Source organism: Sporothrix brasiliensis (genome assembly GCF_000820605.1).
Source record: "Sporothrix brasiliensis 5110 chromosome Unknown Cont21, whole genome shotgun sequence".
Classification (NCBI taxonomy): domain Eukaryota; kingdom Fungi; phylum Ascomycota; class Sordariomycetes; order Ophiostomatales; family Ophiostomataceae; genus Sporothrix; species Sporothrix brasiliensis.
The window spans coordinates 1198052-1225234 of record NW_024467140.1 but is presented as its reverse complement, the minus strand read 5'-3'; the positions used below and the strand labels follow the sequence as shown (position 1 = coordinate 1225234).

General features: G+C 54.9%; 8 protein-coding genes and 2 non-coding genes across 10 annotated transcripts; 4 read left to right on the top strand and 6 right to left on the bottom strand.

Annotated features, from left to right (window-relative positions):
• Window positions 1-177: 177 nt before the first annotated feature.
• On the bottom strand, window positions 178-1332 carry SPBR_05091 (uncharacterized protein; the record flags this gene model as incomplete). Its single annotated transcript, XM_040763368.1, has 4 exons — window positions 178-719; window positions 773-859; window positions 921-1207; window positions 1277-1332. 4 exons carry the CDS (start codon window positions 1330-1332, stop codon window positions 178-180), a joined length of 972 nt encoding a protein of 323 aa, XP_040615384.1.
• Window positions 1333-2510: 1178 nt separating this feature from the next.
• On the bottom strand, window positions 2511-3224 carry SPBR_05292 (uncharacterized protein; the record flags this gene model as incomplete). The annotated part of the gene is made up of 2 exons (XM_040763569.1): window positions 2511-3008; window positions 3057-3224. 2 exons carry the CDS (start codon window positions 3222-3224, stop codon window positions 2511-2513), a joined length of 666 nt encoding a protein of 221 aa, XP_040615383.1.
• A 1048-nt stretch (window positions 3225-4272) lies between these two features.
• SPBR_09548 lies at window positions 4273-4344 on the bottom strand. The gene has a single exon. It is a non-coding gene; the product is annotated as a tRNA-Thr (tRNA).
• Window positions 4345-4999: 655 nt separating this feature from the next.
• SPBR_05055 (uncharacterized protein) lies at window positions 5000-6217 on the top strand (the record flags this gene model as incomplete). The annotated part of the gene is made up of 1 exon (XM_040763332.1): window positions 5000-6217. One exon carries the CDS (start codon window positions 5000-5002, stop codon window positions 6215-6217), a length of 1218 nt encoding a protein of 405 aa, XP_040615382.1.
• A 233-nt stretch (window positions 6218-6450) lies between these two features.
• SPBR_04980 (uncharacterized protein) lies at window positions 6451-7899 on the bottom strand (the record flags this gene model as incomplete). The annotated part of the gene is made up of 1 exon (XM_040763257.1): window positions 6451-7899. One exon carries the CDS (start codon window positions 7897-7899, stop codon window positions 6451-6453), a length of 1449 nt encoding a protein of 482 aa, XP_040615381.1.
• Window positions 7900-12151: 4252 nt separating this feature from the next.
• On the top strand, window positions 12152-14323 carry SPBR_04748 (serine/threonineeeee-protein kinase SRPK3; the record flags this gene model as incomplete). The annotated part of the gene is made up of 5 exons (XM_040763025.1): window positions 12152-12210; window positions 12524-13311; window positions 13372-13480; window positions 13548-13824; window positions 13883-14323. The coding sequence occupies 5 exons, from the start codon at window positions 12152-12154 to the stop codon at window positions 14321-14323; spliced, it is 1674 nt and encodes a 557-aa protein (XP_040615380.1).
• A 992-nt stretch (window positions 14324-15315) lies between these two features.
• Window positions 15316-16836, bottom strand: SPBR_04956 (transcription factor IWS1; the record flags this gene model as incomplete). Its single annotated transcript, XM_040763233.1, has 2 exons — window positions 15316-16095; window positions 16180-16836. The coding sequence occupies 2 exons, from the start codon at window positions 16834-16836 to the stop codon at window positions 15316-15318; spliced, it is 1437 nt and encodes a 478-aa protein (XP_040615379.1).
• A 715-nt stretch (window positions 16837-17551) lies between these two features.
• SPBR_04842 (nuclear envelope protein) lies at window positions 17552-19398 on the top strand (the record flags this gene model as incomplete). Its single annotated transcript, XM_040763119.1, has 3 exons — window positions 17552-17660; window positions 17734-18899; window positions 18988-19398. The coding sequence occupies 3 exons, from the start codon at window positions 17552-17554 to the stop codon at window positions 19396-19398; spliced, it is 1686 nt and encodes a 561-aa protein (XP_040615378.1).
• Window positions 19399-20851: 1453 nt separating this feature from the next.
• On the top strand, window positions 20852-24121 carry SPBR_04606 (c6 zinc finger domain containing protein; the record flags this gene model as incomplete). The annotated part of the gene is made up of 4 exons (XM_040762883.1): window positions 20852-21088; window positions 21204-22657; window positions 22726-23079; window positions 23143-24121. The coding sequence occupies 4 exons, from the start codon at window positions 20852-20854 to the stop codon at window positions 24119-24121; spliced, it is 3024 nt and encodes a 1007-aa protein (XP_040615377.1).
• Window positions 24122-24394: 273 nt separating this feature from the next.
• SPBR_09547 lies at window positions 24395-24573 on the bottom strand. Its single transcript has one exon. It is a non-coding gene; the product is annotated as a tRNA-Thr (tRNA).
• Between the last annotated feature and the right edge of the window lie 2610 nt (window positions 24574-27183).

Genomic DNA, 27183 nt, shown 5'->3' with positions numbered 1-27183 from the left:
TCAGATGCAGTCAATATACAATTTTCCATGCAGATTAAGGAACCATATTAGCCGACCTCTCCCGTTTGCCCAGACTCTGCTGTCATTCATCTTTCAGCTTTGTCCATTCATTCCTAGATACGTCTTACTTTGCATTTACATGTTTGGTTTCCAGCGTTCTCCCATCCCCTCAAACGCCTAAAAAATGCACACGGCGTTGGGCGGACTCGCCACGCCACCCGGCAGGTTGAGCGGCGCGCTCGTAAAGAAAAAGGACCACCGCTTCTGCCGCTCACACTCGGCCGCCAGCGCCTCCACGTCAAACATTTCGCCTATGGGCATGCCCCAGTAGCTCAGCAGGAAATCGTGCAGACGCCAGTTGTCGTCCATGGGCACGACTTCGAAGCCGTTGGAGTCGCCGCCGACGGCCGCAAAGTGGTGGTTCCAGAGCCACTCGAGCGTCGCCTCGCAGCCCTGGACGCCGATCCAGGCATAGGCGTCGGCGACAAACTTGTGGTCCTCCTCGCTGTGCTCGTCGTACCACTTGGTCCAGCCCGTGCGCACCAGCAGAATGTCGCCGGCCCGGAAGACAAGGTTGGCGTCCTTGGCCATCTCGTCGAGCTGGGCGACGGTAATGGCGTGGCCCGACATGGGGCTGTACACAATGCCCTTGCGGGCGGCGTAGGCGACGTAGTCGAGGAGGACGCCGCGGCCGACAATGCCGCCGCGCTTGGTCCAGTCTGTGTGGTTAGCGGTGCGAACCAACAGTGACGGATAGCATTTGCAGACGCACTCTCAATGCCCAGCTTGCCGCTCGACAGCAGATCGTCATGGTGGATGCCGTTGTAATAATAGCCAGTCTTGGAATCGCCCCAGTGGCCTACACGATCAGCAACAAGTCAAAATGCCAAAACAGCACAAAAGAGTGCAGCATCACCCACGAAGTCCATCCCATTGGCTGCCGACTTGGGTGTTGAAGCTGATCTCGTCGTCGTAGCAGTAAAACGGGTAGCTGGGCTTGGTACGCCAGTCAACAATCTCGTGCTTGAGCGTGTGCCGCCCAAAGGCCTCCTCGCTGAGCCGGTCCAGGCCCCAGTTGAGCGCCACGCTGCGGCCCGTCTGGATCTCGTCACGCGCCTGGCGCACCACGTCCGGCGTCAGCAGGTTCAGCGTGCCGAGCTCGTCCTTGACATCGTCCTTGTCAAAGAGGCCCCAGGCGCAGCCGTGACTGACACCATGTTAGCCGATGTTGTGCGTCTTCTGCTTCTGTCGTGCCTCTCAGCACCGTCTCACTCACGGCTTGCCCTCCACGTTGGGCATGTCCTTCCAGTTTGGCAGCTTCGCGGCATCCATGTTGCGGCGTGCGAGGTGTCAAGATGTGCGAGAGTGTCTAGAAGGCGTAAGATGGAGAGGTAGGTTCCGAGTTTCGAGCTTTGTTGTATTAATCATGGAAAAGCAAGTCTCATGCAAAATGTGTCTGCCCAAACAAAACAAATAAGGGCTGTATTCGTGGTGACGTCTGTTTAAGAATGCTTCTTTGTTAACAATCGTGTTACTCAAAAGGGAAACAATGTCGTTTCCTGCCCCTACGAAGACTGTTTCTCCTCTGCGATGCATTGTCAGGATGCAATCTTCCCCTTATCCTGCGGGGCAGACCAGTCGCCAAAGAAAGGAGCTCCCATGACGACGTCCTTTGAAGTCACGGAAGTAGCTTGGCATGAGCACGACCTGGAAAGCTTTCAATTGACGGGTGACGAATTCCGAGGTCCGGTTCGTTTGGTGTTGTTATTCTTGTTGGCGTTTTTGGCGGTGGTCTCTGGCGTTGTCTAGAATTGGAGATTACCCTGGAATTGGCGCGTTTTGCCCGCCGCTTGTCACCAGGCGAGTCAGCGCCCAAGTTCGCCCTCAATCTTCCCCTCCTCACCCTGGGGAGAAAACAACGGTCCGAGACTGCTCGATGCTCGGCGTGTCGCAATCGTCTCGCCGGCTACCATGTGTTGGTTTTCTGGGGTATTTGTGTGGGCCACGTTGACAAGGCATATCAAATCGCATACTGTACAGCCGGTCAAAATCAACAGTGGTTAGTATTTGCGAGTTCAGTTATTCAAATATCACAGTAGGTCACCCGTCTACAACTTTGGAGTTTGTTTTGGGTGTTGGGGAGTTTTTGTATAAGAGTAATAGAAAATGCAGATGCAAGTGCAAGTAACAAAAAATGTAATCAGTCTCATCCAGTGCTAGGCATGTCTTTCTTTCCCTTTGTGATCCTCCACTCAACTCAAATGGGACCGTATGTACGGAAATTCCCAACAAGCAATCAACCATCTTCCATCAACCTTTCCTCGCATTTAATCACAAATATCAAAAGCACAGGTTATAAAACATGTCATCCTCTTGGTCCCAGCTGTTCACCAAAGAGGTCCCACACTCTGGGATTTTTTCAAAACGGCAAACCCGCACGATTCTTCAAGGCGCCGGGGGACAAGCCCATCATGTCGAGCAGCTCATATCTGCATTTAGTCTGAACCAAGCTAAGCCCACTCTGCCGTACCGGTCTGATCCTGTTCCTCAGTAGCAGTGGGCTGCGCGTTTTCATCATCGATGACCGTCACATGGTCGACAATCGGAGCCGCGGCCGGAGCAGGAGCGGGTTCAGCTGCAGGAGCAGGAATAGGAGCAGAAATCCGGGGATTGCCACGAACACGCGCCCGAGGAGGGACGCGAAGGGGAATAGGGCTAGTGGTAGGCGTCGGAGGAGTTGGCGAGGCCGACAGGGTACTACGGCTGCGAGTCATGGACTCAAGCGAAAGCCGCTCCGAGTCAGATGAGTCGTCTGAATAGGTAGACCCGGCAGAGGAAGGCGGAGAAACCGGCAGGGCTATCAGAAGGGCGATTTCATCCATCATAGGAGGCAGCTCCACGTTATGTAAGTTTTCTTCGATGTTTGTGACCACAGCGCGGCCCACGCCCAGCTCCACATCTGCACTGAATGCCACTGCCCTCTTTTCCTTCCAGTCGATGACACGGCTCTGGATCTAGTAGAACAGCTTGATCACAGCTAGAAGAGGGAAAAGGACCGGGGAAGCGAGAATGCCCAATATCAGGATAAACGGAGCCAGTTTCTTCAAGGGTTTGCCTTCCCGGAAAACAGCCGGAAGCCAGTCTTGGTGTTCCGTGCCCATAACTACTGTCATGATGTAGCCGAATACATAGACGGCAACAAAGAAGATCATCTCGTACATCATCTTCTCGGATTTCTGAAGATTGTTGACTGAGATATGGGAGTTGTGGTCAAGGTAAGAGAGTGAATGCCGCTCAACAAGGAGATATGTTGGTAGAGACCTGGCCAAAGGGCATCCGGTCAAAGCGGAAAGGAAGGGGGTTGGGAGATGAATTCCAGTGGTCTTGTCGAAGACGCAGGGCTTCTCCGCTCCAGTGTAAGAATCCATAGCCTTTACACGGTTTGGATGACCGAATCTGCGATATAGAGATAGAAGTGGTGGTTGCTTGAGGCTCGACAGAGCTGGTAACGTGGCGGCTGCTCTGGAGAGCGAGAGTGCAGAGACGTGGGTGAGGATTGAAGAGAGTTTAGGACGCTGGATGGCCTCAAATCTAAACCGAAGATATTCTAAAGTGGGATTTGAACCTGCAGAAAGTTGAAAGTCAGCGAAAAGTCAAAGCCAACTGGGGTGTGGGACAGGTGCTCGGCGTGTTGAAGGACTTGACTTACAGGTCTGGCGAGCGTGACGAAAGGCTATGCTCTGACCATATGTGAAGCTCGCTAAATTCGACGTGGGATGTAGGAGAGAAGAAGCAAAATAAAAAATCCAGCGAAGAGAGGGGGCTTGGGGTCCTTTATATGGACTTCCTGTGACGTGGACGTGGCTGCCGTTTAGGAAACGTGCCTGAATCGCTCCTTCTTTCTACGTTGTCCATGACTTATCAAGTGGGGCATTTGTGAGTGAATGCGAATGCCCAGCAACAAGCACAATGGCTCCTTTGGGCAAGAACACAATACTCAATTGTGCCGCCATTTTCCAATATCGCGAGAGTCGTGTGTCACGCCCATGACTTGTCGATGGGTCGGCGGCACCTCCATGGCGGACCGTGGAGTGGAGGTGAGCGTATAGTGATGAGTTGGCCAGCATGAAATGAAAACTAATGAGAGATACCAAAAGCGAAAGAAAAGTGAGGTCGTTCTACAAACCGACGAGGTAAGTCTACAGACAAGGTAAGTCTACAAAAGCAAAAAGGAATTCTCACTCCGAAGAAACGCTTCGGCGCTGTTAGTGATGCCCGCACCTGGGATCGAACCAAGGACCTCAGCATTACGAGTGCTGCGCTCTACCACTGAGCTATACGGGCGGTTTGGCGCTTGCAGGCGTCTCATATGGGACGGCGGCTCGTTAACTGGGGTGTTGAGAACAGCACCAGTTGCAAACGACAGCCCAAGTGGGACATCCCAGGGAAACTGGACAGACCGGCCGTGAGAAGGACAGAATGCATGGCAATGATGAACTGACGCTCCGTACTGGAAACACGGCCGGTTCCTGTATCACGATCATGACTTGTTCCAGTGAAAGTTGCTCGGCAATGAGGGACGACGACAGACGTCGCAAGCTCTCTAGGCGGCCTGTTCGCCACAGTGATTGACAGCCTTTGTTCTAGGCTGTCCGTGCAGGCGGGAACTCGAGCATGTCGTAAGGCTTAGTTGTCTACAACTTACTGGGAGTGCATGACGGGCGCTTCTTTGAATGTGCTGGAACTGTTTCTACTGGCTAGCAGCTGCTCGGAGCATTCGGGTTGTTGTTCTGCCTTGTTGGGACAGTTGCGTCGGCTTAAATTAGCACCAACACATTCCTCCGATCCCGACGGCTAGACATCGGGAAGCCGCGTGGGATCGACGGGAGCCAACATCGAATAGCAGATAGGCTACCAGCATTGTCCGAGGCTTCATCCCAAAGGCCATCTGCTTTCATCGTCTTTCTTCGTCGCATCCTCCATAACAGCATCGCCCGCCATGGAGACTCTGGCTATCACCAAAGTCCTTAGGGACGCGCCCACAGGGCCTCCGAGCCATTGGCTGGACAGCACGCCGACGGGATTCCGAAATCCGTGGCCTTCATTCCGCCAGACATTCTCGGTGACGCAGATGCTGCGTCTGCGCTTTGGACCGGGCCGCAACTTTGTGCCTGTGCCCGAGAACCGCGAGGGACTTGTTCCTATACAGACACCCAACTGGGGTGCGCATGCTCAGCCGAGCCAAATAAAGGCCACCTGGATCGGCCACTCGTCGTTTCTGATCGAGATGCCGTTGCGGGTGCACGAGAGGCGAGAGGATGGTACTGAAGCGACCATACAACGACAGTACGGCCTTCGTTTCTTGATGGACCCCGTCTTCTGCGAACGCATGGGTCCCGCCCAGCTTGTCGGCCCCAGACGCTTCTCGCCCACGCCCTGCACGCTCGACGAGCTGCCCCTCGTCGACGCCCTCTGCATCAGCCACAGCCACTACGACCACCTCGACATTGACACCGTCAAGCAGCTGTACGCCGACAAGTCGCAGAAGCGAACGGCCAACGGCCTGGCACCGCTCCAAATCTTCTGCGGGCTCAACAGCAGGCCGTGGTTTGTCGCCAACTGCGGCGTACAGCCCGAACACGTCACCGAGATGGACTGGTGGGATGAGGTCGATCTGACAGTCGCAGGCACGACGGTACGCCTGGCCTGCACACCGAGCCAGCACGGCAGTCGGCGAGGGGTCGGCGACCAGGACCACATGCTCTGGTGCTCCTTTGTTTTGTCGGAGCAGGAGTCCAAGCAGGAGTCCAAGAGGACCGTGTACTTTGCCGGCGACACGGGCTACCGGAGCGTCACGGACGACGACGTAGCCGCCAGCACGTCCGTCGACGACCTGCCACACTGTCCCGCCTTTGCCGAGATTGGCGCCAAGTACGGCCCCTTCTCTCTCGCCCTGCTGCCCATTGGCTGCTACACACCACGCACGAAGCTGTCGCCTGTGCACTGCTCGCCCGAGGACGCCGTGGCTGTCCACTTTGACGTTCGGAGCCAGCTCAGCGTGGGCATGCATTACGGCACCGTTCGCGGCGGCCTCAGTGCGCAGTACGAGGATGTACGAGAGCCGCCTCAGCTGTGGCGCAAGGCTGGCGAGGCGCGCGGGTTGGTATGGGACAAAGACTTTCGATTGTGCGATATTGGTGAGACTGTGGTGGTATGATGACGGGAGTGGCTGTCAGATTTACGAAATCATGATTTGCAAAGACATATTAACAGCATTCTTTTGCATGTATATGTATATATATATATTTACATATTTCTTTACGTTCGCTTTCACTTTTGCGATAGACAACTCCTACTCTTCAAAAGTTCAATTTATGTGCAATTCAGTTGTGATAGATGCAATGGCTGTTTCCCTATACCATATGCCACGCACGCTCCGCGCCACGCTTCCTATCGTCCGTACGAACCAAACCCACGAGCGTGATTTGTCTTTCCTTGACACTGCGTATCATTAGACACGACTCGTAGTGACGCAGCGAGATCTGCGAGCTCGGGCTCAGCCACCCATTGCACTTCGGGGGCCGTGAAGTTGGCCGGTCCGTATAACATCCACGCCGACAGAGGCATCAGTGCGCTATGGATGGTCGCATTCACCGACGTCAACAGCGCCGTCTGATTCGCCCGCCGCAACGCGTCGGCATAGCCGTCGGGCGCGCCAGGCGAGACCTGCTTGCCCAATGCGCCGGCCAGAACATACGCCTCGAACTTGGCCGTGTTGTTGAAGTCGCGCAGAACAAAGGGCGCCCGCGCGTATGAAATGGGAAGGTCGACAAGGGCCAGCGCGCCGTATGTGACATTGTCCAGCCTCGTCACGGCGGACGTCTTCGTCGAAGCACCGCTACGGATGGTGCTGTTCAGGGGCAGCACCAGTCGCTGACCGGTCGATGTCCAGTAAAAGAAACCGGTCAGCCAACCCGACACGGTATCGTGCTCTGGTGTGCCCAGGCAGGCCGGGTTGTCGCCCGCGGCCGTCACAATCTGGTTCCAAAAGAGGCGCGTAGCCGTGCTGTCGGGCGCGTCAAAGCTGCGAATGACCCGCCGCAGGATGGGTGTCAGCTGGTCTTTGTAGGCCGCCGCCTGCGAACCAAACGCGGGCAGGCGGTCCAGCTTCCGCAGCATCTCGGCCCAGTCATCCTGTGCGCCCTGTAGCGTCACCGACGGCAGACCACACGCAGGCCGGCGGGCCTCCTCCGGCCGCCCCACCGCGGCTGCGTGGGCCTCGTTCTGCCCGAGCAGAATAACCGTGGACGTCATCTCGTCGACGACCGTCGAGGTGGTGAAGTTGGGCATGGCCCACAGCATCAGCCACGGCGCGTGGCAGTGGCTCTCCGCCTCGTACTTGAAATCCTGGATGACGCGGAACCATTCAAAGTCGCTCAGCGTCATAGGGTCGGCACCAGCCGTGCGAGGCTCATAGATCTCGGCCGTCTCGTTGCGGTGGCTGCCGACATAAAAGAACAGCTGCGTCAGGATCGTGAACCAGACCTCGTCGGGCCGGAGCACGAGATGGAGGTGCTCGGCCCAGGCCTGCAGGGCACCGCGCACAAAACTCTCGGAGGAGGGCAGGACCTGGTTGGCTGTATGGAACGTGCTGTCGTCGAACACGCCCATGAGGACCTGCGCGTCGCTGCTGGCATGGTCAAACTCGTTGGCGGCGCTGCGCCGGTAAAAGTCGTCCAGTGACGTGGCGCCGGGTGGACCGTTGTACAAACGCGGTGCGCCGCCGGGCAAGATGACGACATCAGCGGTTGCTGTGCTGTCGAAGAACAGACAAGCGAGGGCTAGAACCAAGGCTGTCCAAGTGGTCGGCACCAGCGCACGCTGTCGTTCAGCGCGCATCGCGGCAAGAGGGCGGTGAGGTGTTGATTCGGCGGTGATGGCTGATCACAAAGGACGGAGGTGACGACAACGACAGATGAATCGAAGCATCGCGGCACACAAAGATAGGCTCACAGGGTTGATCAATAAACCTTCGTGGCGAAGTGTCTAGCGGCTCGAAGCCCCGACTCTGTTCGATGCGGGCTGAAATAGCCGTACAAATTGCGTCGCCTCTGCCTTTAGGCATGACCCAGTTGGGCTATGGGCAAGGTGCGCGGAGAAATAAAAGGCGAAGGAAAGATAGAGACATAAGAAGGACCAAAAAAGAGACGACAAGGCGAGAGTGGTAAAAAGTCACAATGGGCTCATGAGACGACGAGTCAACTCCCACATCTACCTCATCACTTGATGGCGCCAACATAGCCCACGAATCGATACCGCAGCGAGGCTCGTGACATCTTGCCCAAACATGCATCACTCCGCTTGGCAGCTGGCGACGCCTGTTCAAGGCTCTACAATTGTCAACTTGTGACACATTGGTTCGTTCGTACGTTGTAGATAACCATGCACATGCAGCCGTTTGCCATTACACAGCATCCAGATATACGAAACGCCCGAGTATAACTGGCTTTTTTTGACCGCTTTTGCAGTCTTCCGTGTCTTCGTCGGTTGGCTGCATATTGTGGAGGTTGTGTTGACCTTGCGAATACTTCGCAGTGCTGGGAGAAGAAAAGAAATGGCTCCGTATATCTCAGAACGTGTCCGCGTAAACATCTCGAGTCCTGTCCTCCAGCCGCCGCCGCCCTGCGGTGATCAAAGGCAAAAGTGCAGCTATCCGTCAGAGTCACCAAACAACAACGACAAAAACAAGAACAAAAAAGAAAATTTAGATTAAATAAAGAACATCTGAAAAGGAGCAAAAGAGCACCAGGACGAAACCGGATGTGCTGGGTTCGTCGCGCTTATGTAAAAGTTCGGCCAGCTGAGTGTTGCTTCGCACTTTTGTTACGACGGTCCCAGTTGATAGTCTCCTCGCTTTTGTGTCGGGGGTTTTTATGTCTTGTATATTTCTGTTGTTTTGTATCTTTCAGTTTTCGTTTCGGTCGATTTCGATTTGAGACAAAAGAGAGGAACCAAGATCGCGCCTGCCGTGATCTTCGCCAAACATCTGCGTACCTGCCTAGATGCATCGAGTTAAATACAGTGCCCATAATTACTGTGCACACTGTATGTCGCAGCCATTCTTTAGCGCAAACGTGCCTCTTCTCAGCGCCGGATTGGCGGCGGTTTCCGGCGACGGCTTGCACTTGCCGTCCTAAGCGACAAGCACTGACGAAAACAATGACGGAATAATGTCAAAAGTACGATGGAGAACGACTCGTAACATGGCGCAAGTCATCTTCCAATAAGGCAGGCTTGAAGGAACACCCAACACAGTCCTTCTATTCCCAGCGCTAGCCGCCATGGCAATTTATATTGTTCGTGTTGAGCAGGAGAGATCAACCTAGGACTCGGCTGGACATGTTGCGCCGCGCCAAAAACAGGTCGCACTTGCCTCTGGCGCTGATGGTGCTTCCTGCCCCTTAGGGCCCATCACCAGTTTCATCTTTCTCGTTCTGTTTTCAGCTTCATCCAATTCTCCTTTCTTCTCTCCCTGCCTCCGTACTGCCACTCGCCTTCTTTCATTCCACGTCTTGCACCAATCCAGTTGCGCACGCATCCACACTGGCAAGACCCCTCGTCCTCGCAGACTACCCTCAATTGCTTTAGAAGCTTGCCGATGCGCTCGCCGCCTCTAAACACCAACGCGCTCGCGCCGACGAAGAGCTTTCGTCTCTAAAGTCAAAAAGTCGCTTTGGTTCCTTTCATCCGTTGAACTCGAGCAGGCCTCTCGTCTGCCTTATTCGATCCCGGACTGTCCGACTCGTCCTCCTGCCACTTGCGAGTCTTCAATGTCGATCCAGTAAACAGAGCTCAAAACACGCGCCTGCGCAACCCAAGTCCCCAGGCGATTCAATCAGACCAGGCCGAAACCAAAAACAGACCAAAACAAAAGACTGCCAGAAGAGTGTGGTTCGACAATACTGCAAAAAGTAAAACAAGATTCGACCGTTCGCATCGTGCGTCGCCGAAGCTCTGTGCAGCTCGAAAACAAGAGTCTGATATTGCCGTTCCAAGCCAGTTTTGCGACGACCCAAAACACCAGCACCAAAACCCACTGACCGACCTGCTTTGGGCCACCCCCTCTCACCTCCTAAGACGCAATCGCTGTAGCAAAAGTGTGCCCCTCACTCACCCTCCCCCACCCACAGCAACAGCTCCTTGATTCCTTGCTCGCCTATGGATGACCGAGTAATCGCACCAGGACCCAGGCCTAGAGAAAAGAAAGCCGCCAACGAACCCAACGAAAGCGACCGGGAAAAAGAAGGCAGCGTCTGGGAAAATTAAGAAACAGGACCGCCATCCAATCCATGCCCTCAGCCCCCTAGTCACAGCCATTGCAGTGCATTGCCTGCTGCACATCACGCTAAGTTCTCAGCGCCATTGAGCCACATCCAGCCGCCACCACCGCATCCTGGCCACCATCTCGCCCCCCCCTTTCGACCTCCAATAACGAGTAGAACAGCGCGTCGACCACATCACACTAGCTAGCGACCCGGAACGACTAATAAACAGCGCGCACTTCACTTCTGCTTATCCCCATATCCCACTTTAGGACCGCACTTTTGTGTGCGCGTTGTCTCTTCGCGCATCGCACTTCTTTCTCTCCCCTTTTTGCAACGGCCATCGACCACCCGATCGCTCACGATGAACGGCGCGACCTCCTCGACCGGCCCGCCGGCACACTCGACGCCACAGACGGACCCGGCAACTGCCCCGGCATCGGCCCCGTCCACAAACGGCGGCAGCACCAACGAAGCCAGCGCGGGCTCGATCAAGAAGCGGAAGAAAGATGCCCTCAAGCCGATCATAACTACAGAAGGGTGAGTTGGCATTGTTTTGCTATGGTCTTTGGAGTATCTGTGTGATTTATGTTGCATTTGGTGATTTGTTGCCTTCCGTCATCCGATTCCTAGCGAACCTTGGCTTTCTGTTACCCCTTCACCCTTTCACCTACCCTTTCCCCCATCCCATAAGCGCGGAGCAAAAGCACTCGCGCCGAACAACGCAAAGGGCAGTCTGCGGCATGACAGAACTCAGATGTGACACGAGGAAAGGCAAAAACAGACCAAATGAGCACAGACCAGAGCATGTCAGACGAAGACCGAAAAGAAGACAGAACGCGCAAATGCAAAACGGACCGATCAGAGCGACGGAGTCCTCGAAAACATGGCAGCATCGACGAATCCAGCGAAAGAAAACAATCGCGATACCGATAAAAAGGATGCAAGACGGATCAACCAGACAAAATAAAAATACAAGAAAAGGAAAAAAAGGAACAGGGAGTCTTAAAAAAAAAGAAAAGAAAATAGCTGGAAAAGGCGCATGCACGAATCAGCTTCTTCTGCAATCAACTCGTCTCCCCTCATTCTTCTGCGTCTGATGCGTCTGATGCGTCTTCTGCGCCTCTGCTCTGGACTGGCCCGCTGCCAATGCTGCTCTCCTCTGCTCTCCGCTTCTGTGCGTTTTTGGCTGCCTCGCCTGTTTTGTTTGCTTACGATTTGACCTGCCCACCGCCTAACACTCCACCGTCTTTCTCTTTGTCCCTTTTCCATTCCCGGCCCGTGTCTTGGTGTCTATGTCTCATTCCGCTCTTTTGCGCACGTTCGTTCTGTCAGACACTCGACAGCTCTTCTGCACCTCTCTGCTTCGTCTCTTTACCCAACCCGTATGCTTATCCTTTTTCCACATCTACTCGATCTATACCTCTTGCCGGGTCCCGTTGGCCTTCTTCAACTCTCAATTTTACATCCTATTCACCTTGTCACTGGCCCAACTGCTTTCGCATCTTGCCTTCCTCACCTGTCGTCATCGCACATCTGCACTCCCGTCGCCGACCCATACCTGGTTCTAGACCATGATCAGTTCTTTGGTCTCTGCCCCGAACTTGCCTACTCTTCTCACCCCGGCATAAGCGCCCTTCATCTCAGGTCTCGATTTCACTTCACTCCCATGGCTGCGCGTCGCCGTCTCTGATGCGCACTACATTTGGTGCTTCCCTGCCTCATTCATACTCCCCTTTTCTCCTCTCTCCCTTTCCGCCTTTCTCCTCTTCTTCATCCTGCACCCTTCTCTTTCTACCCAACGCGCCATTCGCTCCCAACCGCCCCCAATGCTGAAAAGTCTCCTCCCCAGTCTCCGCGACGTGCGAGACCCACCGCCAAAGTCAAGGTCCGGCCTCTAACCCTCCCTTCCCGTTCGCTCCTACTGTGACCCTCCACGTACACTCACGATCTTTTACCAATCTATCCATCTGTCTTCCTCTGGGCGCATGCTTTGTTTCATTCTCACTGTTTAACTGCGCGCTTCGTTATTGCTTTTCCTTTGGATTGGCCTCACCCCTGCAGCAACAGCCCCTCCCCCCACTTTTCTTCCATCGATCAGCTGCGCCGCCTTTGACCACTTCTCGGCATCACTTTTCGTATCGTGAACCACAATCGCAGTCCCGCTAACACAGTGTGCGCCTGCGCCACCTCTCTTTTAGATCCTCACACATCTCTGGCTTAAATCACTCACCAACATCTTCGTCTTCCGTTGACGACGCCGCCGATAACACCGCCGACGAAGAAGACTCCGAAGACTACTGCAAGGGCGGCTACCACCCCGTCCAGGTCGGCGAGAAGTTCAAAGATGGAAAATACACCGTCGTTCGGAAACTGGGCTGGGGCCACTTCTCAACAGTTTGGCTGTCGCGCGACAATATCACCGGAAAGCATGTCGCCCTGAAGGTCGTCCGCTCAGCTGCTCATTACACCGAAACAGCCGTCGATGAGATCAAGCTCCTCAACAAGATCGTGCAGGCCAACCCCGACCACCCGGGCCGCAAACACGTCATCAGTCTCTTGGACTCCTTTGAGCACAAGGGTCCCAACGGTACACACGTGTGCATGGTGTTTGAAGTCCTGGGCGAGACCCTGCTCGGCCTCATCAAGAAGTGGAATCACCGCGGCATTCCCATGTACTTGGTGAAGCAGATCACGAAGCAGGTGCTGCTGGGTCTGGACTACCTGCACCGCGAGTGTGGCATCATCCACACGGACCTCAAGCCCGAGAACGTTCTTATCGAGATTGGCGATGTCGAGCAGATTGTACAAAAGGTCGTTAAGACCGAGTCTTCAGATAAAGAAAGCAACCGCAATGGTCGCCGGAGGAGACGCACTCTCATCACGGGCAGCCAGCCGCTGCCCTCGCCATTAAACGCCAGTTTCGGGCACAACTCGCCCTTTGCCCCGCCAAGCTCACACGGCAGCCTCGGCCAAATGCTTCACGACTGTATGTGTTTACCTCCCCACCGGCGACGATTCTGCATATCTCAACTAACAATCTTTACAGCCTCCTCCCACACTCACAAGAAGGACTTCTCCTCATCAGAACACGATACGGACCATCATCATAAGGCTGAATCGATCGAAGAGCTCCAGAAGAAGCGGGAAAAGACAGAGTACGTATTTTGTTTTCCGGTCCACGTCTTGGCACGGATGCCGGTACCAATACTAACCGTACTGCAGAGACATCCTGGCCAAGGAAGTGTCTGGTGTCAGCCTCGGCAAAACCCCATCACCGTCTTCTTCGAGCAGCCCATCCAGCTCCGGCGACAAGCGGAAAGCCGAAGAGCACCAGTTCAGTATCGATGTCATCAGCGTCAAGATTGCTGATCTTGGCAACGCTTGCTGGGTCAACCACCACTTTACCAACGATATCCAGACCCGCCAATACCGTTCCCCAGAGGTCATCCTGGGTGCCAAATGGGGCGCCAGCACAGATGTCTGGAGCATGGCAGCGATGGTAAGCGTCGCGACCTGCACGTGTACGATTCGAACCCCACTAACGTCTCCCCCTCCAGGTCTTCGAGCTCATCACGGGCGACTACCTCTTCGATCCGCAGTCCGGCACCAAGTACGGCAAGGACGACGACCACATTGCACAGATCATCGAGCTTCTCGGCCCTTTCCCCAAGTCGCTCTGTCTCTCGGGCAAGTGGTCACAAGAGATTTTTAACAGAAAAGGCGACCTGCGCAACATCCACCGCCTCCGCCACTGGGCCCTGCCCGATGTGCTGCGCGAAAAGTACCACTTTAAGGATGAAGAGGCCCGGCGCATTGCCGACTTCTTGCTCCCGCTCCTCGAACTCGTGCCGGACAAGCGCGCCAACGCCGGCGGCATGGCCTCCCACCCGTGGCTTGAAGATACACCCGGCATGCACTCGGTTGCCATTGACGGTATCCGTGTTGGAAGCCGAGGCGAAGGCATAGACGGGTGGGCTACCGAGGTGCGGAAACGATAGGCGTACCTCGAGGAACGAAGACCGGGGAGCGGGCAGTTTGGCAGTGGGATGGAGTAGGGAAACTAACCACAAACAAAGAATACGGAGGAGGAACGGAACAGACATAAACAAGGAGAGCAGTGATTGTGACCAACATTACCATATTATTGGACTCTTTGGATGTTTTAATCCCTCCCCCTCCTCATCATTTGTCCTCTACTGCACTCATCTGCATATTATACGTGGCTGCTAGCGATATATTACACTCTTTTGCGCCTCGCACTGGTTTCTGCGCCTTTTTTTGTGGACTTACATGTTATATAGAGAAGCCTGCTTCACCCGTTGGTGTGTCACTGCTGTCTTGTTTTTATCTTTTATTGTTCCATTGGTGTTGGAGGAAACATTTGGTCTTCACTATCCTATATAGTTGAGGGTTTGTTTTGACGCACACATACAAACACGCATATTTTATGTCATTGTCACGGCGAGACGCTGTTTTTGTTCTGTACTTGCGCTGACAGCGGTCTTTTCGTAGAGCTTGCACTTCCCAAAACATATTTTATAGACCCGTCCTGGTTGTTGGATGCTGGAGCCACTACCCTTTCCGAGAACTTTGCTCTTCCCCCGAGAACCGAATGCACCTATATTTATTGAAAAGTCAAATGCGCTTTGTTTTTAAACGCGAGCTTTATACATGGAAGCTGAATCAAAATGCGCTCATTGTAGCGCTGAAAGGATGAAGCAGACTGGTGACCCAAATTTAATTATGCCTTGTACCTAGCGACCGGAAAACGCCCACTCCACAATAGTAATGAGAAAACAGAACAGAAGAAACAGGTAGCAGAGCGACGCATATGCCATGACAGACTCAATAATGAAAACAAGACATGGGAGAACGAATGCAAAGCAAGCTAATGTAAAATCCTGGCCAAGTAGCATCACCACGTAACATCTCCCCCCCCCCAATATCCACCGTTTGCTGCATGGGCTTCCCCGCCGCACGAAGCTCTCATCTATTTCTTCTTGTTCCGCATCTTGGCTCGTTGTGCCATCCGCTGGAAAGCTGCTACACTGCTCGCACCAATCGGCCGGTAGTCGGCTCCGCGGTGCCCATCAAATGTGCTCTTGGGCGCAATGGTGTACGACTGTGGAAGGCCCACGGGCGTGGCCCGGTTCGCATTCACGACGGGCGGCGCCAGCTGCATCTCGCGGTCCAGCTCGAAGCGCGACATGGGCCGCTCGGCCAGCGTCTGCGTATACTGGCTGCCGGGGGCACCGCCCATGGCGCTCTTTTGCTCGGCCAGGCGGGCGGCGCGGTAGTCGTACTCGCGCGTTTCAATGTGGCGCTTCTTGAAGTCGTCCGTCTTCTTGAGGATGGGGCGGCTCCACTCGCCCACCAGGCGCTCGGCCATGCGCTTGATGGCGGGCTCCGCACGCTTGCTGCGCGTGTAGAACAAGACGACCTTGCCGATGCCGCTGCTGAGGAGGGCGTCCTTTTCAATCGGCAGCTGGGTGAGGCAGGTGAAGATGTCGCGCTGGATGGTGTAGCTGGGCAGGGAGCCGTCGTTGAGCGGTTCCAAGAAGAACTTGAGCGACTGCAAAAAGTTGGTCTCCGGGTCGAGGATGGTCTCCTGAATGTCGTTGCGGTTGAGGACCGACAGCACCTGCGGCAGCAGCTGCAGCTTGTTGACGGCCGGGCGGCCCTCGGCACGGGCATCAATGTCCGCCATGCACGCACGCTCCATGCGGATCTTGAGCTGCGCAATCTCTTCATCGGCCATCTTCTCGAGATCCTGTCATAACCACCGTGGTTAGCAAAGCACGCATACCCGTTTGGTAGGCTCCCCCACATGTTGTCTTGCGCAGGTGTAGCTTACATCCTCATCCTGCTTTCTCCTCCGCTTGTTGGGGTTGCGGATGGCCAGATCAATGGCCCGGTTGAGCGCACGCTTCCGGCGCTCCTCAGGCGTCAGGTCCTCCTCGTTGACCTCGGGCGACGCCGACTTCTTCCGTCGGGGGGCCGATGCAGCGCCGTCATCGGCCCGCGATCTACGCGCCCGATTGGACCCCTCGGCCGCCTCGTCGCTGTCGCCCGCGCCTGGCGCTGCACCGCCATCGCCCGCCGCTGGGCGCCGCTTCTTCTCCCGCCGGCCCTCCTTGGGCTTCCGTGGCTTTTCGGTGCCGTCCCGCTTGCGTTTTGTGGCCTTGAGCCCGCGTGCCGCTTCCTCGTCAATCGTCACTGGCCGCTCCTCAATCTCGGCCGTGGCCGGGTCGTAGTCTTCAAAGTCTTCGTCGACATCCGACAGCTGCTCCTCGTCTTCGTCGTCATCGCCGGATGCACCGCCGGCATCCTCGACAGTCTGTGGTGCGTCGTCGTTATCGTCACCGTTGTCTCCAGCCTCCTCGCCATCCGGACCAGCAGGGTCAGACGCCTCAGGCTCGGGAGTGGCCGCGGCCTTCGCAACATCGTCATCGATGCCGGCGTCGGCCTTTGGCGATATGGCCGCAGCCGGAGAGGATGCTTCGTCGGCCATTGTAATGTGACTGAGAGTGGTAGGGTTCGTCCCTAATCGTATTCGTGGGTTTTGAAGTGATGAGAAATGGGTATAGGTATACAATAAAGTCGAAAAGCAGGAGGAATAGTGCCCAGCGTTCTTGTCAAGGCACAAACAGGGATGACAGTAAACGGACGAGATTCGAAAGCGCCGGAAGCAGTGAGTGGACAAAGGACGCTTGGAACGTCACCTTTTGCTCTCATTTCGTCAAAATCGCGTTGCTTCGGCGCGGGCTGTTCAAGCACTAAATTTAAAAATTGGGGCACGTGACTGGTCATGTGCAATCTTTCAAAAGGTATATACTTAGTGCCTGAGGCAATGGTGCAGCTGCATACCAGACTCGCAAGACTAGTCCCTGGTCAGACCTGTTTTACCTTTGTTTACAGGCGGCGAGCTCCAAGCCCGTTGCCACCGACGACAGGCGGCTACAACGTACCGTGCCACCAAAAAGTTTTGGCGACAAGACTGCGGTCCCACGCTGCCACGGCAAACAATTGTTCACAGCACGGCCGACCGTGCATGAGCGACGGCAAACAAACGCATCCTGCTTTAATATCCACGTCTCGCCCGTCACCCACATTTCCTACCTTGTTCCTAAGACCAAAAGCAAAACAACAATTGCCTGAGGACACAACGAAGCCAATTCCAACATCACGACGATACATCACCACAATCGTTGTTGGTCGCTATCACGATGAGTCGGAGGACATTCGAAGGCCCCATGGACTGGGAATACCAAAACAACCGTGGGCCTGTGGACGTGTCCAGTCCGTTCTCGCAGATCCCGCAAAGGCCCTTTATGGGTACGTCTCGTGAAGCAGCGCTTGCGTGTTCGAATGCCCTTCCGCGTCACGACTTGCTAACGTTTTGTGTCAGGTCCCTCCTTTGGTTCCTCAGATTCGCCTTCCAAGCTGGCGAGGTCGGCCAATCCCTTTGCTTCCATTGGCGCGAACGCGGCATCGTCGTCGTTCCATGCCAACCCCCCCTCGCCGTCAAAGCAGCAGTTCCCCCGGCCACCAAGCTCCTCCATCTTCAACGCCCCCTCGACCAAATCCTATCCGGCCGCGTCGCCCTTCCGCAACCCGGCATTTACAACGCCACAGAAGCCTAGGGAAGACATCTTCTCCGAAGCGTCCGGGGCCGAGGAGAGCCCCGCGGTACAGAGTGATGCGTCCATGGCGGCCGAGGACACGCCCGAATACGAACGGTTCGACAGCGAGCTCGCCCAAGCGACCATCACGCCAGCCTCGGCTGTGAACCGCAAACTGTTCCACGACGAGAACGACTCCCCCGCTTCCACACAGAGCCAACAACGGCAAGCGTCGCCGTCGCGGCCGACGTCAAGTCATGCGTCTGGGCGTGGCGCGGTGCCACGGGGGAAGCTCGACTACCTCTTTGGGCGGCGCGACCGGGTACGCAAGCGCAAGCGGCAGCTGGGCGACAAGGACGTGGGCAGCGTACGCTCGCGGCACAACAGCAACGGCAACAACAACAACTACACCTCTGACGAATCGGACGACTCGGACGCTAGTGAATGGACCGACGGCGGCCGGTCTCAGCGGAGGCGCGGTGGTGGTGACGGCAAGAAGGGCCGCCGCGGGAGAGAGGGCGGTGGCCCGAGCACGGACGGAACGACGGTGAAGCGGGGTGCTATCGGCAGCCTGTTCTCGGCGATCCACGACCACCCTAACGTGCCGCTCATCCTGTCGTGGTGGTTGCAGCTGGGCATGAACGTGTTCTTCATGGCCGTCGTCATGTGGTTCGTGTGGGGCGGCATCTCCATGATGCGGGCCGACATTTCGCATGCGGCGGATGCGGCCCGGTCGCGGCTGTTGGCACAGATGAACGACTGCGCGCACGAGTACACCAAGAACCGCTGTGCGCCCCTCAGCGAGCGACTGCCGGCGCTCAACGTGATGTGCAACGAGTGGGAGGTGTGCATGAACCAGGACCCGTCGAGCGTGATGAAGCTGCAGGTGTCGGCCAAGAACGTGGCCGAGATTATCAACGAGTTTGTCGGTGTCATGAGCTTCAAGGCTTGGGTAGGTTTGCACTCGAATCCATACTCTGCACCTCTGCATCATTTTTTCGTCTCTTTTTTTTTACGGACGATTTACTAATAATGTACAGGGTTTCATCCTGTCAGCTATGCTGGCTGTGATTCTGGCCAGCAACATGGGCTTCAGCCGCTTCCGCGACGCCGCGTTCGTCGACAACGCCAAGCCCAACCTGCCCTCGCCGCACGCGTACGCGTCGCAGCCCGTGGGCGGGCCCCCAGGACCGTCGTCGCTTCCGTCGTCCCAGGACCCCAACCAGGCATATATCTGGGCACCAATCGGGCAGACGCCGCGCCACATCCGGCGCGAGTTTATGCTGCAGCCTGACACGCCAACGGACACGGATGGCTCGCCAGATGTTGTCCGCGCGGCCATCATGCCGCCGCCTCAGACACCGTCGTTCCGGCGAAGCCCCAGCAAGGGCGAGCGCGAGCGCAGCCCTGCCAAGGCCAAGGCCAATCGTAGTCCGAACAAGGTCTATTAGATCTGTTTGGGCTTGTATGCACGTGACGTTCGAATAGGGGAGGTATATCTTGTATAATAGCGACAGTAAAGAATCTTGGGAGACACGGCTTCTGGAAATGGGTCCGAAGGAAACTTGAGCATAGATTTTGCCGGCGTATGTTTACTAGCGTATGTTTATTATCTGGAATGAAAACGACGATTGGCTTCCTTCACATCCTTGGGTGGTGACGGTTCTGTAGGAGACATAACCTTTACCTGTCCTATCTTCTCTTTATTTACACTTCGTGTGGACTGGTTTTTATTTTGCCCTCTTGCACATGGTATTTCGTCCCACTTCCTCCCTTAGAGCCTTGATAGCTCATATCTTTGTACACAACGTGGCAGTTGACAATGGCCGAGATCCGCCTCGATCTGGGCCGAAATGGAGTCTTGTTTCCCTTGGAGTTTTCGGACGAAATGAAATGCCAAGTCTGCTCGTGCCGTCATTTTTTCTCGCGAGCGTCATCCAATGTCGGTGGGCCGCTCCAAGGCGGTCGAGGTCTGGCAAGTTCTGCAACCAACAAAACTAGTGCAGTTTGAAGCCACAGTCCGGTGCCTCAGTCGCATTGCGCACTGCGAATACTGAGTCGCACCGTTCCATTCTAGTTGTGGTTTGAGGCGTGAGTCCTTCCTAATCATGACTGTAGCTCCTTCCAGTGCGTTCAGAAGCACGCTATTTCGTCTTCAGCGCTGTTATAGTGGGTAAATTGCTACAATAAGAGGAGACAGCGCATGTCACCCACGCGACCAATTAGGCGGGCAGGCGGGGTGCCACAGTAACTAGCCACTAAACTATCTTTTCTGCTTTGTTCGGCCAATTCTCCGTGGCAATGTACGGAGGACACGCCCCGACTAAGTCCAGTGGCGCCTCACAGTAGCATGAAAGTACAGGCCGTTTTCGCCGTCGAAATACGCAAGACCTCTTTTCAACGGCTTTGATATTTTTAATGCCCGAGACACAACCCACAACCGACCGCCCCCTCCTGCCGCCCAGGAACAGGCCTCGCCAAGCCCATAAAAACAAATCTATGCGTATAAACCGCCATTGGATCCCGACCGCAAAAGCCAGTAACAAATCCCATCACAGGAATCGATTCACGAACGCAACTCGGCATCATCGCTCGCGAAGACCACATCCCACACGGATCGCATCTCACAGCAATACACCTGTCCCTGGCGCATAAGCATGGTCCTTACATAACACACAAAGATGAAAGCATGATCTCTTCGTCGTTTGCATCTCGAGGCGTCCTTCTCCAATTTCCTTGCGTGGCTGCAATTTCTCGGTAAATCGTCACGATTGACAGCTTTGCCAGCAGCTTGCGACATTCCAGCGCCACCCGACACGACCAGCCCACGCCTCTTCTCTTTGCTGTGCGTCCTGCCCACGGCTGCATTGGCTGCATTGGCTGCATTGGCGACCGACGGCAAGCATGGACAACAAAGAAGACGACCTGTCCAGTTCGGCAGGCATCCCAACGCCGAACTCGGCCGGCGGCCAAGGCAACGCCGCACGCGGCAAGCAACGGGCGGCGCCCGACTCGGAACCGGCTGCCAGCACGTCCTCCACGGCCACACCGCTGTCCCAGGCACAGATATCCAAGCGGCGGCGCGGTATCGGCGTGGTCACGCCCAATGCCTGCAACGAGTGTCGCAAGAAGCGCGTCAAGGTGAGGGACAACTATGTCAGACTGTATTATTATCAGCATGACGACACGACAACACGACTGACAAGTGGGCCTACAGTGTGATGGACGACGACCATGCGGGCGCTGCCGCGTCCAGAGGGACGTTGAGTGCGTGTACGAGCTGCCCGTCCGCCAGTCGAAAGAGGACCTCCGGAGCGAGATCGAGGTCCTGCGCAGGCGCCAACGGTCCAGCGACGCCGTCATCTCCGCGCTCAACCGCCCGGGCATATGGGAGGATATATTGAACCGGTTGCACAACGGCGAGACAGTAGAGAGCCTGTCCGAGTATCTTGATACGGGCGCGCCAGCGACAGCCGCCTCTACTGCTACAACAAATCCAAATCCAAATTCAAATCCAAATCCAAATCCAAATCCAAATCCTAATGCAGCGGCACTACAAGCAACCAGCACGACGTCGACGAATACGCCGTCGCAATTCCAACGCTCGCTGCCGAGTGCTGCGTTCCTGGGCGGTGAGGCCCCGACATACGTGCCCTTCTCGCCAGGAATGACGCAGGGTGGGCAGTCGAGCGGCGGCTCTGGTGGTCCTGGCTCGAGCCAGAGCATCAGTGAACAACAGCTGCCTCATCCGTATCAGCAGCATCAGCGACGTTCCCACCACCAGCAACAACAGCAGCAACATCTCCAACCCCCACAGCATCAACAGCATCAGCAGTTTCAACAACATCACCGACACCAGTCGCTCCACCAGCACCAACAGCATCAGCCGAATCAGTCGCACCTCCAGCAACATCACTTTGAGCAGCTGAATCAGCAGCATGGTAGTCCGTGGGGCGGCGACCCCTACTCGGCCACGAGCCAGGCACCATCCACCCAGAGCGACTCACGCCAGGATTGGAACATGCCGCCCGAGTCCCGCGTCGGGTTATGGGTCGAGGGCGTCGGGCCAGACGACCAGTCCGGCTCTGGCGGTGGCAGCGGCGGTGGCGGCGGCGGCGGAGGCATGGGTGACATGAGTTCCGGCGGGATCCCACGGTACCGCGGCGTCGACCAAATCCTCGCACCCGACATGCCCGACCTCAAGTTGCCGACCACCACGTGGACCGACATCTCGGAAGATCTCAACCTCGTCCAGCACCTCTTGGCGCTCTACTTTTGCTGGGAGTATCCGACCTTTGCCTCCCTCAGCAAGGAGCACTTTCTCTCCGATTTCCAAGAAGGCCGCCCCCGCTACTGCTCGCCCATCCTCGTCAACGCCTTGCTGGCTCTGGGCTGCCGCTTCTCCACCCAGCCCAACACACGCGCCGTGCCCGACGACCCGTACACGTCCGGCGACCACTTCTTCAAGGAGTGCCAGCGCTTGTTCTACCTCGAGGAGAACCACCACAGTCTGACCACCATCCAGGCGCTGGGCATCATGTCGATTCGAGAGGCAAGCTGTGGTCGCGACTCCGAGAGCTGGTACTATGCCGGCCAGAGCATCCGCTTGGCCATTGAGATGGGCCTGCACCAGATCCGCAACGACGACGGCGACGAAGACGAGGTTGCCGTCAAGGCCGCCACGTTTTGGGGCGCCTTTGCCCTTGACCAGTAAGTTGCTGTCGACCCTTCCAACGACGCTTTTGTATTTCCTCTTTTTTCTCACATCTTTTCCCCAGTGCTTGGTCCCTTGCAACAGGATCCCTTCCCCAATGCTCCTGCTTCCCGCTTCTACCGCCAAAGCCTGCCATCATTGACGGCATCGAGGCTTCGCACTGGATCCCCTACACGGACGACGGCGCACCTTTGCAGCGCTCCTGCCAGCAGCCGTCAAACGTACGCTCGGTATACAAGTGCTTTTGCGAACTCAGCGAGCTTGTGCACCAGTCCCTCTATATTCTCCATTCTCCTGGGCGCCCTCTCACCAGCCGCGATCTTCTCCACATCTATACAAAGTATCTCAACTGGTACGACTCCATACCAGAAGTCTTGCGACTCGGACACAACTTCACCCCGGCTGTCCTGTTCGCCCAGTAAGTGCATTGGTGCCCTAATGCCTCTATGTCCTACATGTACTAACCACACTTGCTCTCCAGCATGTACTACCATTTCGCGATCCTGCTGCTCTTCCGGCCCTTGATCAAGCTCCGTATCATTGGATCCAGAATCCTGCCTAAAGATGTCTGTCTACAGGCCGCCGATGCCATCCAGGGCCTGCTCCGCTCCTATTCCCAGCTCTACACCTTGCAACGAACGCCGTCCTTTGTACCTTACTTTGTCCTTACCTCGTCCATCATGCACCTCGCCATTGGCGCCTCCACATCGGCCGAACTGCCGCCGGGCGGCGACATTGCCGCTGCCATGGCCAACAAAGCGTCCACCTCTCTTGCCCGTCGTCCCAAGGACAGCGACGATCAGAGCATGCACAGCGTAAGCGGTGATGGAGGCAGCAGTAACAGCAGCACCGGTGGCGGCAACGGTGGCGGCGGCGGCGGCGGCGGCGGCAGCGGTGGTGGTGGTGGTGGTGGAAGTGGAGGCGGTAAAGGAGCACACCACGGCGGCGAGGACTCGAACGGCGGAGCAAGCAACAACAACAGCCCCAGTCCGGGCCGTGGTACTACCAAACTCGACTCCCGCGTGGTCGAGTCCATCAACCGCGGCATCGCCGACCTGACCGCGATGGTGCCCTGCCACCACTTTGCCGAACAGGCCCTCAACATCCTGCGCTACCTGGCGAAAAAGTGGAACATTGACATCCACATTACCCCCGTCACCAAGTCGTCCAGCGGCAGGCTCATCGAGGACGCCGACAGCGACCGCCTGCTGCGCCCCATGACCACAAGGCTCAACTTTTTCACGCCCAACATCGAAGACAGCGACTTCAACTGCACCTGGGGCGTGCTCGATGCTGGCGTCTCCAAGGGTTTCTTTACCGGCGGCAGTGCCGCATCGGCGTCACTCGCCAAGGCCGCCGACAATCTTGACAATCCGCTCTTCTGGCCGTTCCCTATGCAGGGCCGGCCGGTTCTGCCTCTTGGAAAGAAGCTCGAAGAGGCCGGCTTTGCTCTCTTGTAAACCTGGACACGTTCACGGTGGGCGTTTAAACATGTACGAGCGACAACTTGATGACACATAAAATATGAGCACATCTAGAGACAAATATCAAAATATAAAGTATGTAGTAACAAGGGCTAACCGGCCATACTTTGTGTACTTTGTGTGGCATTCTTCTTCGGCATCATTCATGCTACGTATAAAAGTAAATCAGTGTACGATGTGCCGGAAATCAAGCCATCGAGGGGGAGAATTAAACGAACAACTTGAAAACCGATGCAAAAAAAAAATTGTTGTTCCTAGTGGGGTTCGAACCCACGACCTGTGCATTACTGTCATAGGAACAAAGGGACTTGCGCCGCCTCTGAGTCTATCTAATTCGGGTGTTAGAACAGGCTTCGCCAGGCTTTCCCAATAGGTAATTTTCGGTTCGACTTACAAGAGCACCATGCTAACCACTGCACCATAGGAACGGAAAATTTTGATAGTTTATCCGACTCCGGGCTTATTCCCATTTATACAGGATACAGCGCCGGCCAATCTCTGACAGCGCGCCATTCATCGATTAGCAATCACTTCCCCTGAAGAATAAAAGCAACAAACGAAAATAAAATGTGCTGTACAGCTGATCTCTCTACAACTTTACAAATTGTCATCATTCTCGTTCTGATAAATTCACGGAGCTACTCGATGTGCAACTGAAAAATAAATAAATATATATGAAATAGCACTTGATGACAGCGAATGTTTTCCTACTGCCACGTTGCAAAATTTTGACAGGTCTAATGAAAGAAGCTTTTTTCTGTTACGAAACAAAATATAACAGAATATGTGTTACTATACGACCTGCAATGTTTTCGTTTTGAAAAGTCCATATCATAGCATCATAGCCGACAACTCGCAAAGCAAACCTTTTGACCTGGGGGGTTACAAGTTCTGCAAGTGATCTTCCGACTTCGTCCTCAAATATCTTCAATTCGTGTTCAAGGCACGAAGTTGTGGCACACCACGTTGGTTTGAAGTTCTATTCTTGACAAAAAAAAAAACCTCTTGTATACACACACAGAAATCTTCGACTTTTAGCCTTCCCCCAAAATCTGGACGTGGCCGTGTTATTGTTTTGTCGTTTTCAGCTCGTCGAACTTCTCACATAATCGATGACACGCACGCACTGGAATTTACACACACTCACAAAGGTTGTCGAGCCTCAATACAACATCGAGTCAGCTGGCCTCGTCGCACACATTGCCACTCTCGGGGAAAGTAGGTAGTGTGTATCTTTACGAGGTGCAGCAAAACAGCACCTTTACCGGCGGCTCGGATACAATGTTCCCAATGTCTGGGGACGATGGTTTCGCGTCGGGGCAAAAGGAGGGTGGCTGTGGAGTCAATCTCAGCTGAAAATGAAAAGCTTGACAGGAAGACGAGAAGTGATATGCGATGACAAGTACACGAAGGGGGGCGACTTTGAAACAAAGCGTTGGATTCGAGGCTGGCAAGCCTTGTGGCCTTGCTGTGGTATCCGGCCCGTCGGGCGCGAGGAGGATCGGGCGCGTCACAAAAGATCTTTTTGTGGAGGGGGCGTGCCACGACGAGGAGCTCGTGACAAAAACAGGGAGATAGACAGCGCATAAGATAAATGTGAATAAAAAAAAAGTGTCAAGTAGTGGCGGTTGCGTACGCGGTTAGAGCAGAAGAGAATGATGGGAAAGTAAGATGGTGGAAGGAGACAGAAGAGGAAAAAGTACGCAAGGCGGTATATCGGTCATGTAGCATGCACCACCCCCTGGTAAAGCCTACGGGGCGTCATTGGAAGAGCCGAGATAAGCCAGAGCAGAGTCCGACGGCTGTGTTTTAGTTTGTGGCTCCGGGGGAAGGGAACATGGTCACTACGTCGTCTCTTGAGTTGTGCTCCGTTCCCATCCCTTTTCCGTTTTCTGTGCTTTTCCTTTTCTTTTCTTTTGTTTCTCTTTTTTTCTTTTTCCTTTTTTCCTTTTTTTCACCGGCAGGCATCAGCGACCAAGACTATTTTCGTCGACCTGCATAAGGTTACACGTGGATATGGGATTCTTCGCGGAATGACCATCCTGGTTCCGCGCTACAGAAATGGCATTCTTTGCGTTTAGTGTATGTTAACCTTTGGTTTACTCTGCTTCCCGGCAGGGTCCAATTTCAATGAGACAGTCTCATTGGCAAGGCCGATACGATCCACGACTACCTCTTCGACAGTACTCCGTAAAAGAACAATTCTCATTCTCCGCAGTGTGTGTCACTATTGTTGTCTGCTATCAAAGTTGCCGCCACAGATGCGGACCTTGTGCGGCTATTTCGTTTCTTTTTCTCATTTGTTCCTTTATCTCTACCTTTCTTTTCTTCTTCGGCACACAGGTCAAAGCGTAACATGTAGATCCATACTCCACTCCCAGCACAGTTCGGTTTACTCCGCACTGCCCAGACGCCGTGATTATGGTCCATGGAGGTCCAGATTGGTCTTGCTGCAGTTGAGGCACTAAAGCAGGTTGCAATCGGCGTTTTGCGTATACCTGTCACTGTCACTTTCTGGGTCACTGTACTTGTGGATCAACGGTCAGAAGATTAACGATCTTTGCAGTTTTAATTCTCGTAAAGTATGTTGTACATCGTACGGATATTAGACGTTCTGGGATATTGTTCGAAAAGAGAAACTGTTGCGTCGGACTGCAATTAATGGTCGATCAAAGCTGGGGATCCCCCGGCTCCGAACGGTAAGTATAAACAAGTACTTGCAAACTCCAGAAATGACATTTCTCACTCGTAGAACTTGGTCCCTGATGAATTATCGCTTCTACAGCATACCGTTTTCTCTTTTTTTTACTGTTTCACTTCTCTAACTACTACGGCATGTCGTTTGTTGCATAATCGTACGTTTTTGAAGAATCGTTTGCTACTGCTAGTTGACCATTGTACAGAATGTCCTTGGACTTTGGCAAAAGCCACAAAAAGAAGATAAACCCCGACAAAAGCGGCCACTTGCATTGCACTGCCCACGCGAATGCAACGGTGGCGAGTGTATCTTTGTGTGCTTTGTGTCTGGGCAGATCTCT